Source organism: Orycteropus afer, unplaced genomic scaffold (assembly GCF_000298275.1).
Source record: "Orycteropus afer afer isolate SDZICR_OR568_19922 unplaced genomic scaffold, OryAfe1.0 scaffold00358, whole genome shotgun sequence".
In the NCBI taxonomy this organism is placed as follows: domain Eukaryota; kingdom Metazoa; phylum Chordata; class Mammalia; order Tubulidentata; family Orycteropodidae; genus Orycteropus; species Orycteropus afer.
The window spans coordinates 3,176,413-3,187,436 of NW_006921945.1; the positions used below are offsets into that span (position 1 = coordinate 3,176,413).

Sequence of the window (11,024 nt, forward strand, 5' to 3'; positions counted from 1 at the left end):
GTTCTTGTATTTTCTTCCAAAATTCTTCTAGGGTTTTGTCTGTGTTTTCCTTGGTCTGTCTCTCAATCCTTTGAAGATACCTAAATATAATTCTTTTTAAATTCCTTATCAGGGAGTTCCAATGCTGCATCTTCGTCAGGGATGTGTTTTGGGTCTGTATCCTGGTTCCTTGTTTCTCCTGCTTTATCTTGCTTCTTTGTATGGACTGTGATGCTCTGTTGTCTCCAAGGCATTGTGACGTTTTTGTGTTTATATTTAATTGGTGATTATATGTTGGAGTGAGTTGCCCACAATTTTCATTTTCTTTATTTAGTTTGTATGTTATCTATACAGGCAGGGTACTGTGCTGTGCTCCTGTATTCACTAGTTGACAGCACTTATACACTCACCACCTGTCTCCTTTCCTTTGTCAGCCTCTCTTATGTCCTTGCTGCTCCTGGCAAACAGACCCTGTTCTTAGGTCCCTGGAATCCAAATGAGAATGCTATCAGTTTAAAATCCAAAATGGCTGCCGCTTGTAAACATTCAAAATGGCTGCACCCTTAGTCACTTTAAATATCCAAAATGGCTGCCATGTACAAACAATCAAAATGGCTGTGCCCTCCAGACAGCAGAATGTCCACAGCTCAGGTTGTCTCCCTCCCTGCTGTTTCCCTTCCTAGTCCTAGGCCACCAGAGAAGTTGTCCCTATAGCCCTTGGTGACCAGGACTGATCTTTAGGTCAATTCTCAGGTCCCAACACCACTTGGAAATATTTAGGCTGTTGGTCTCATCAGAGTAGCTGACAGTTCGCAGCTTGACCGTCTCTGCACTTACTGTTTTTGTTCAGGTTTTTCCACTAGTTGGTGCCTAATCCACTTCTGTATAGTTCCTTTCAAAGCTCAGGGTACCAGGATTATCTTCTGTATCTCTGTCAATTGGTTTTTCTTTTCTTTGTTGAAGAGGGTCTGTGTTGCTTTTCTGCCTATTCCTCCATCTTACTGGAAGTCTCCTTTGATTTTCTTAAATTGCCCACGTGTAGTCTTACTTCCAAATTGAGTTCATTATATGTTTCATATATGAGCTTAAAAAACCAGTTCCCTTACTTGATGGCACACTCCCATGATGCTGTGTTAATAATGTTACATAAAGGGAGTTTAGAAATTTGTCTTCTCAGTATTATTGACTGAAGATGAACCACTAAAGCCAAAATGAAGAAGCTGAAGATTTTTCACCAGCTTTTACAGTCTGAAATTGACCAACCATGTATTCAAGATGTATTGATAATTACTGGTGATTGGAATGCAAAAGTTGGAAATGAGGAAGCATCAGTAGTTGGAAAATATGGCCTTGATGACATAAATGAGGCCAGAGAGTACATGATAGAATTTTGTGTGCCCAATGACATATTCATTGCAAATACCTTTTTCAACAACATAAACAGTGAATATACATGTGACCTTGCCAAATGGGATACACAGGAATCAAATTGACTCCATCTGTGGACAGAGACAATGGGGAAGTTCAATATATCACCAGTCAGAACAAGGCCAGCTGTCAAATGAGGAGCAGATCATTGGTTGCTCTTATGCAAGTTCAAGTTGAAGCTGAAGACAATGCAAACAAGTCCACAAGAGCCAAAACAGGGCCTTGAGTACATCCCACCTGAATTTAGAGACTATCTAAAGAATAAGTTTGATGCATTGAACACCAGTGTCCAAAGACCAGACAAGTTGTGGGATGGCATCGAGGACATCATCCAGGAAGAAAGCAAAAGGTCATTAAAAAGACAAGAAAGGAAGAGAAGACACAAATGGATGTCAGAAGAGACTCTGAAACTTGCTCTTGAAAGGAATATAGCTAGAGCAAATGGAAGAAATGACAAGAGAAAAGAGTTGAACAGGATTTCAAAGGGCAGCTCCAGAGGACAAAGTGAAGTATTATAATGAAATGTGTGTAAAGATCTGGAAGGAGCCCTGGTAGCATAGTGCCTAAGGCACTTGACTGCTAACCAGAAAGCTGGCAGTTCAAACCCACCAGCCACTCCTCAGGAGGAAGATGAGGCTACTTCCGTGGTGATACTGCCTTGGAAACCGAAGGAGGGATCGCTATGAGTCAGGTCCAACTTGATGACACATAACAACAACAAAGATCTGGAGTTGGAAAATCAAAAGGACATTTCTCAAGCTGAAAACACTGAAGAAAAATTCAAGCCTTGAGTTGTAGTACTGGATGACTCTATGGGCTAAATATTGAACAATGCAGGAAACATCAAAAGCTGATGGAAGGAATACATAGAGTCACTGCAGCAAAAATAATTGGTTGATATTCAATCATTCCAGGAGGTAACATAAGATCAAGAGCCAACGGTACTGAAGGAGGAAGTCCAAGCTAAAGTGAAAACATTGGCAAAAAACAAGGCTCCAGGAATTGATAGAATACCCCTCGACATGTTTCAACAAACGGACACAACACTGAAAGCACTCACTTGAACATGCCAAGAAATTTGGAATACAGTTTCCTGGCCAACTGACTGGAAGAGATCCATATTTGTGCCTATTCCAAAAAAAGATGATCCAACAGAATGTGGATTATTGAACAATATCATTAATACCACACACAAGTAAATTTTGCTGAAGTGTATCAATGGATAACTGCCAGAAATTCAAACTGGATTCAGAAGAGGATGGGGTAAGAGATATCATTGCTGATGTCAGATGGATCTTGGCTGAAAGCAAAGAATACCAGAAAGATGTTGTTTACCTGTGTTTTATTGACCATGCAAAGGCATCAGACTATGCTGAGAGTTTTTATCAGGAGTGGGTGTTGGATTTTATCAAATGCCTTTTCTGTATCAACTGATAGGATCATGTGGTTCTTTTCCTTGGTTTTATTTATGTGATGGATTATGTTGATGGTTTTCTTAATGTTGAACCATCCTTGCATACTTGGTATGAACCCAACTTGGTCATAATGTGTTATTGTTTTTGATATGTTGTCTGGGATTCTATTGGCTAGAAGTCTAGTGGCTAGGATTTTGTTGAAGATTTTTGCATCTATATTCATGAGGCAGACTGGCCTGTAGTTTTCCTTTTTAGTGATGTCTTTGCTTGGTTTTAATTTCAAGGTTATGCTTACTTCGTATCATGAATCTAGGGGAGGATTCTATCTTTTTCCCATGTTCTGGAATAATTTGAGTAGGATTAGTGTCAGTTCTTCCCTGAACGTTTGGTAGAATTCTCCAGCGAAACTCTCTGGGCCAGGGCTTTTTTTTTTTGCTGGTAATTTTTTTTAATGACCTGTTCAATTTCTTCTTTTGTTATGAGTTTATTCAAATTTTCCACATCAGTCTGTGTTCATTTAAGTAAGTAATATGTTTCTAGAAATCTGTCCATTTCTTCTAGATTTTCAAATTTGGAGTATAATTCCTTGCAGTATAGATACATTATTCATTTTTTATATATAATTTTTTTCTTTAAGTTTCAGTATTGTATTCATAAATTGGGTCCAGTATAGCATTGCTCTCATTTTAATTTCAATAACTATACTTTGCATTTCCAAAATTTATAATAATCCCCTTTTCTATCTATATGTTCTTACATTTTAGTATGCTTGTTTCTTAATTTCTTATTTTTCCTTTTAGTAGATATAATGCCTTCATGTATTTCTTCATAAACATTCTAAAAAATCTTTTTCTGACTATTCAGTAAAAAGAATTTCACTGGATATGATTTTGCATTCTGATTGGTGATTTTGCTGATGATTTTTCTTTTTACAATTGTTTTGAAAAGATGGTAAAAATACATGTAAAAACAATGTCTTTGCTGATTCAGCATTTTTTACATGGACCAAACCAAAACCAAACTCACTGCCATTGAGTCAATTCTGGCTCATAGCAACCCCCACTGGGTTTCCAAGGCTGTAAATCTTTACGGAAGCAGACTGCCTCATCTTTCTTCTGCGGAGCAGCTGGTGGGTTTGAACCACTGACCTTTGGGTTAGCAGCTGAATGCTTGAACCACTTCACCGCCAGAGCTCCTTACATGCACAGTGCAACAGTATCGGACACACTGTCATGTTGTGCAACCTCCTCTGGGGAATTTTTTACCATGTTGGGGGGGCTGTGTTTTTGTTTTTCTCTTGCTCTCTGCATCACCAGTTTTCACTGGTCCGTACCGGCTCTCCAGGCCCCAGCTCAGAACTGGCAGTGGTGTGGAGTGGGGGTGAGTCTGGGTTTCTCTTTTTATATCATGCCCCTGGTTGCTGTGTTTGGGCAGAGGGAGCTCACAGGGCCTCAGCTCACTGTATCCATCCTGTCTAGAGAACCGTGTGACGTGTGATGTGTGATTTCCTATGATGCCTTTGCTTCTGCACTAAGTCGTCTTACCTCCCCCCGCCCCGCCATCCCTCACCCCCATCCCTCCCCTGCCCCACCACGTGTTTTCCAATCCTCTCCGTTTGTGATGGAGCCCGAGGAAGAGTGAGCAACTGTTCTAGCTTGCAGTTCTGTCACAGAGACTGAGCTCATTACGATGAGCTGAATGACTTGAGTTTCAGTTATTGGTTGGGGCTGATGTTTCGCTAAGAACAGCATTGCGCTTTCTGCCTGGCTTACCCATTTCTCTTTCCTGCATAGACTATTCTGGAAAAACTAGAAGGAGAGATACAGGAAGCGAACCACAACCAGCAAGATTTGAAGAAAAACTTCCTACAACTCACGGAACTCAAACATCTCCTGAAGAAAACCCAGGACTTCTTTGAGGTCATTATGGGGCCTGTTTAATCACGGGGGGTCCTGTTTCCTAGGAGGAGCCCTGGTGGCACAGTGGTTGAGTGCTCAACTGCTAACCAAAACGTCGGTGGTATGAACCCACCAGCTGCTCCGCTCCGCAAAGATTACAGGAAAGCCCATGTGACAGCTCTAGTCTGTCCTCGAGAGTCACTGGAAGTCAGAATTGAAGGCAACAGGCCTCAGGCTCACTCCCTACAGCCTCACATTTACCTTTTGAAAACTGGAAGCTTTTGTTTCTGCCCACGGCTAGCTCATTGCTGGGGGAGAGTGGGACAACTTGGGGCTGGGGGAGTCGAAGGCGGTGTTCCTTCCAAAGTGTGTGCTTGAAGCAGCCCAGAGAGGGAGCGCGGGACAGCGCGGAGCCGCGGGTCTGGGCAGACTTTGGGAGACAAGGAAGTGTTCTTTGTCTAGGAGCACTCGACTTTTTGCATCCTCGTAACTACTAGTGGAAAATTAAATCTTCACTAAAAACAGGCCAAATCTTGAGGGCAGGTGCTTTTCAGGAAGCCAAAGTCCATGTCAATCAAGGGGGTGTTGCCTTGACTTCCAGACTGAAGCCAACCTAGCTGATGATTTCTTTATGGAAGATACTTCCGGGCTCCTGGAGTTACGGACCTCGCCCGCATCGATGCCTGGGAAGCTGGGGTTAGTGCACGTCTCAGTAACCTCATGTTGCCAAACTGGGGCACCAGAGTGGGTGGCTTTCAAAAACAGAAATGTTTTCTCACAGTTCTGCAGACTATACGTCTGCATTTGGGATGTGGCTCTAGGGGGAGGCTCTTCTTCGCCTCTTTCAGCTTCTGGCAGTTGCTGGCGCCCTTGCCGTTCCTAGGCTTGTGGACGCATCTCTCTTGCGTGACTTCTGTCTTTCCCCTGCGTATGTGTCTTTGAAGGAGCTCTGGTGGCATAGTGGTTAAAGCATTTAGTTGCTAACCCATTGTTGGTTCAAGCCCACCAGCTGCTCTGCAGGAGAAAGATGGGACACTGTGCTTCCACAAAGATACAGCCTTGGAAACCCTATGGGGCAGTTCAACTCTGTCCTAAAGTGTCACTGTGAGTCAGAATCGACTCGACAGCAGTGGAGTTTTTGGGTTTGTGTCTGTGGGTCTAGAAGACGTCACTCAGAAGGGTATACGTTTAGGTGGGACCACTCCTTGCAGCCTGACCTCATTAACATAACAAAGGGGAAGCGCTTTCCCAGCAGGGTCACACCCAGAGGTACCAGGATTAGGGGTTCAACATGTCCTTTTGGGGTACACAGTTCAACCCCTAACAATCTAACTCTGCTCTCCTCGTTGCATGTCATAGTTCCTGGCCCTGAGCATCAAGTCTGGCATCTGGTAGACTTTCTGGCTGCGTGAATCCCCCAGAACCAGGCTATGTCACATGAAGACACGGCCACCTCACAGTCCAAGGGGACGGTGGCAGTTCAGTGGTGGAGTTCTTGTTTTCATTAGGACACCCGGGCTGGATCCACAGCCAGTGTACCTCAGGAATAACCACCATCAGCCAATGAGAACTTTAGGGAGCACAATGGTCAGATCCCATTGGGCACAGTGTACATGAGTTAGGGGCTGACTCGACAACACACAGGAATAGACCCGAGTGTTTGTAGCCTGATAAGTTCTGCTGGAGTTGGAGGAAGTGTTACCTTTTCGTTGATGAGGATCCCGGGTATTCTCGAGCCCGAAGAATACAATGTTGGTTTTGTCTCCACAAGGGAAAGACGTGGGGAGCACTGCTTAGACGGGCTTTCTCAACTCTACCCCAGCTTTGGGACAAGGCTTATGGGATCTGCTTTGGCTTTATCCTTAAAATACTACCTTGGTAATAAAGTTAATTGGGAGTTTGAATTTTTACATGTAGTTAGAAATGAGATAGTTACATAATAAAGTCATAAATGAGTTGCAGGAATATGCCATGATTATTTCCATCAAAATATTGATTCAGAATAGTGGGATTCCTCCCAACATCCAAGTAACACAGGTGAATTGTAAAGTATTTCTGAAAGGGGAGAGTTTGGGAACTCTAAGTTTTCATTCAACAGATACTAAATGTGCCAGGCATAGGGCGTTGAATTAGAAACAGAAAGAAAAAGTATGTTGTTGTTGTTGGGTGCCGTTGAGTCGATTCTGACTCACAGCGACCAAAATAGTGCCCCCGGTCCTGCACCACCCTGGCAACCCTTGCTATACTTGAGCCCATCATTGCAGCCACTGTGTCAGTCCATCTTGTTGAGGGCCTTCCCTTTTTGTTGACCCTCCACTTAACCAAGCGTCACACCCTTCTTCAGAGAGAGGGCCCTTCTGACAACATGAGCAAAGTAGGTTAGATGAAGTCTGGCCCTTCTTGCTTCCAAGGAGCATTCCGGCTGCACTTCTTCCAGGATGCATTTGTTTGTTCGTCTGGCAGTCCGTGGTACTTTCAGTATTCTTCACCAACACAATTCAAAGGCACCAACTTTTCTTCGGTGTTCCTTGTTCTTTGTCCAGCTTTCACATGCGTATGGGGCTATTAAAAATACTGTGGCTTGGGTATTTTAGTTAATATATTAGTTTTTTTTTTAAAGTTCTGTTGAGAAAGCAGTTCAGTCTACAGCTTATACATTGAAACCTACAGACCCCCAATGAGAGCACCCACTTAAGGCAGACATGAGAAGGCTGGGTCAGAACTCATCTAGGGACTGGAAGGTGCGGAGAGCAGAGGCGCTCAGGAGTCAGGTGGTGTTGCACTCGCCCTGCATTACTGCCTACAGGCCTAGAGACCACTGTGGAAGAGTTCTGACATTTGCCTCCGTTAGCGACAATGCTACCGTGGTCTGTCATGTCTGTCAATGGCAAATAAGCGTATGCTGTAATGGAATGATTTTACAGGATCGAGGAAACAAGGTCAAAGGCACTGGGGCAAGTTGGGCTGGGGTGCGGGGTGGCCTGTGGTGGCCCCTGGAACCCGCTGGTCCGGGTGGAGTGGTGTCTAGTAACTCCCTCCTCCCAGAGCTCCCGGGTTTTTGGGTTGCACATCTCGGTCCTGGGCGGCCTCTCCACACCCCTCCCCGAGGCCTCAGCGGTACCTCCTGTGACCCCAGGTTCACCGCCGGCGTCATCGACAGAGAGAGGCTGGCTGCCTTCGAGAGGCTGCTGTGGCGCGTTTGCCGCGGAAACGTCTACCTGAAGTTCAGTGAGATGGACGTGCCCCTGCAGGACCCTGTCACCGTGAGTGTCTCCGGCTGCCGAAGCCTTTGCTTTGGAGTCCTCAGCAGAGGGGCTGGGCTCTCCTCTCCAACGTGGCTCTAGTTCTGCGACGCCAGGATCTGTTTCCTCTCTTTTCGTCCTTCCCTCCTCTCTTCCCTGCTCTGTCTCTGTTTTCTTCACATGTGAAGGTCGACTCAAGGACTGACTTGTGCTTGCTGTTAAGTGTTGTGGAGTTGATTCCAACCCACAGCGCCCCTAGAGGACAGCGTGGAACTGCCCACAGGGTCTCCAAGGCTGTCAGTCTCCACAGAAGCAAAGCCCAAACCACACCCACTGCCATGGAGTCCATTCCGACCCACAGCGCCCCTAGAGGACAGAGTGGAACTGCCCACAGGGTCTCCAAGGCTGTCAATCTTACAGAAGCAAAGCCCAAACCACACCCACTGCCGTGGAGTCCATTCTGACCCACAGCGCCCCTAGAGGACAGAGTGGAACTGCCCACAGGGTCTCCAAGGCTGTCAATCTTCACAGAAGCAAAGCCCAAACCACACCCACTGCCCTGGAGTCCATTCTGACCCACAGCGCCCCTAGAGGACAGAGCGGAACTGCTCCATAGAGCTTCCAAGGCTGAAATCTTCAGGGACAGGTGCTCTGGTGGCACAGTGCCTAAGGCATTTGACTGTTAACCAGAAAGTTGGTGGGTCAAACCCATCAGCCTCTCTCTGGAAGGAAGATGGGGCAACCTCCTTCATAAAGGCTTACCGCCTCAGAAACTCAATGGGAATCTCTATGAGTCAGAATCGACTCAATGGCAGTGAGCTTGGTTTTGGTAATGTTGACAGAACGGACGGTTCGGACAGCCTGCCTTTGGGTAGCTGCTGAGCTCTTAACGACTGTGTCCCCAGGGCTCCTTCTGACTCCTGCCCCCATCTCTTCGTGGGCTTGTTCCCCCAGGAAACTCAGACTCACCACCACCAAGGGGCAGTGAGGGGTCAGGGCAAAGAAAAGGCCACCGGGTGGGGCCAGCACTGCCCCAGCCTCAGGGCTTGGAGCCGTCTGGACACCCTGTTAAATGTGCATCTGACTCAGGGGCTCTGGGTGGGCCCTAAGAGTCTACGTTTCTAACCAGCTCCCCGGTGATGCTGACAACCACACCCTTAGAATAACAGGGCTTCGGGGGGCTCTTTTCCAGGGCCCCTGAGGGGTATACACTGTTAACTTGGCAAGTTTTATGGAGCACAGTTCTGCTCTGACAGACGTGAGTCAGAATTAACTCAATGGCAACTTGTTTGGCTGGGTTTAGTGGCCTCTGTGGGGCCCTGTACCACCGTGCCCTTGGACTTGCTGTCAACTACCATGAACTCTGAGCCGGAGTGAGCTGGGGGAAGTTGGATTTTTCCAATTTGACGTATTGTTGATGAAACTTAAAAATAGGACCGAACATTTCTCCTTATTACATTCTAACTGGAAAGAAAAATTGTTTTAAATTTGTTTGGGTTTTCCAGAAAGAAGAAATTAAGAAGAATATATTCATCATATTTTATCAGGGAGAGCAGCTCAGGCAGAAAATAAGGAAGATCTGTGACGGGTAAGATGGGCCGTGGGGTCCCGTCATCTGGGGTCTGAGTCGGGACTGGTGAAGGGGAACGCCACACCAAACACGTCTCACGGGGGCTTGGCGAGGGCTTCCGCTCTTCGGCACATCTGACAGGGGGTGCTGAGAGTGCGGCCGGCATTCAGCGCCTGAGGGCCTGGGCACAGAGAGAACTAGACACCTGTAACGGGGTGGGCAGGTGGCAGTAACCCCTCCCATTTGTTCTCCGTCACACTCCTCACTGGGGCCCAGGCCAGTGGCCCAAAGAGTTAAGTACTTGCCTCGTGGCTCAGCACTTGGGACCCACCAGAGGCTCTTTGGCACCATGGTGACCAACAACCATGGCAACACCCCTTTTCAGAGGCTAAAAACCAAACCAAACACACCCATTGATGTAGTGTTAATTCCCATCCATAGTCGCCCTACAGGACAGGGTAGAACGGCCCCATTGCCAAGGCTGTCATCTTCACAGAAGCAGACTGCCACATCTTTCTCCCACAGAGTGTATGGTGGGTTTGAACCGCCGACCTTTCAGTTAGCAGCACAGGCCTCAAGCACTGGGCCACCAGAGTTCCTGATGCATCAGTGGCTAGAGGGTAGGCAAGTGCATGGCGGGCTTCTTGCCGATGTGTGGAACGGCACAGTGGCTCAGCAGAGAAGTCCCTGCCACGTGGATGACCTCTGGGTGGAGGACAGGCAGGGCCTGCAGCCTCGTGGACAGAGCGGCTCTCGGGCTTTGGTCTGGATGAAGTTCCTTCCTGTAATGGAAGTCCAGGCCCGAGTTGAGGGATATTTGAATGAATCATTAGGGATGCTTATCACTGGGGCTTATGTGCTCATCACCAAGGAGGTGCTTGTTCTGGAAGGCCACTGTCCAACCAAAGTCAGCACCTGCTGGCTTAGCCAAAGAGGGGAGGCGGGTTGCTCTTCTGGGATAACCCACGCATGGCCTTTCCTCCAACACAGGTTTCGAGCCACCATCTACCCCTGCCCCGAGCTTGCAGCGGAGCGCAGACATATGTTGGCTGAAGTCAACGTGAGGCTGGAAGATTTAAACATTGTGAGTGCATGTTCTCGCCTGCCAGGACTAGGGGCGTGGTGGGGTGGGCTTCCTCTGCCCTTTCCATGGAAGTCCTGCCGGCTCCACCCCGGGCCTGTGCTGGTAGGCTGCTGTCTTTTCTAGCTGCTGAGCCAGGAGCTCCAAGGAGGGAGCTCTGGTGGTGGTGTGGCTAAAGCACTGGGCTGCGAACCAAAAGGTCAGCAGTTTGAACTCTCCAGCTGATCCTCAGGAGAAAGATGAGGCTGTCTGCTTCCCTGAAGATTGACAGCCTTGGAGACCCTGTGGGCAGTTCCACTCTGTCCTCTAGGGGTGCTGTGGGTCGGAATGGACTCCACAGCAGTGGGTGTGGTTTGGGCTTTGCTTCCCTTAAGATGACAGCCTTGGAAACTCTCTGGGGCAGTTCCACTC

General features: G+C 47.2%; 1 protein-coding gene across 1 annotated transcript in view; it reads left to right on the plus strand.

The window, feature by feature from the left end:
- Positions 1-11,024, plus strand: part of ATP6V0A4 (ATPase H+ transporting V0 subunit a4) — a 59,207-nt gene that overhangs the window by 10,026 nt on the left and 38,157 nt on the right. The window contains exons 3-8 of the mRNA XM_007952796.1: positions 4,167-4,189; positions 4,616-4,741; positions 5,322-5,416; positions 7,857-7,983; positions 9,468-9,550; positions 10,523-10,616. Of these exons, the coding sequence (XP_007950987.1) occupies positions 4,167-4,189; positions 4,616-4,741; positions 5,322-5,416; positions 7,857-7,983; positions 9,468-9,550; positions 10,523-10,616 (548 nt within the window). The remainder of the gene's footprint in view (positions 1-4,166; positions 4,190-4,615; positions 4,742-5,321; positions 5,417-7,856; positions 7,984-9,467; positions 9,551-10,522; positions 10,617-11,024) is intronic.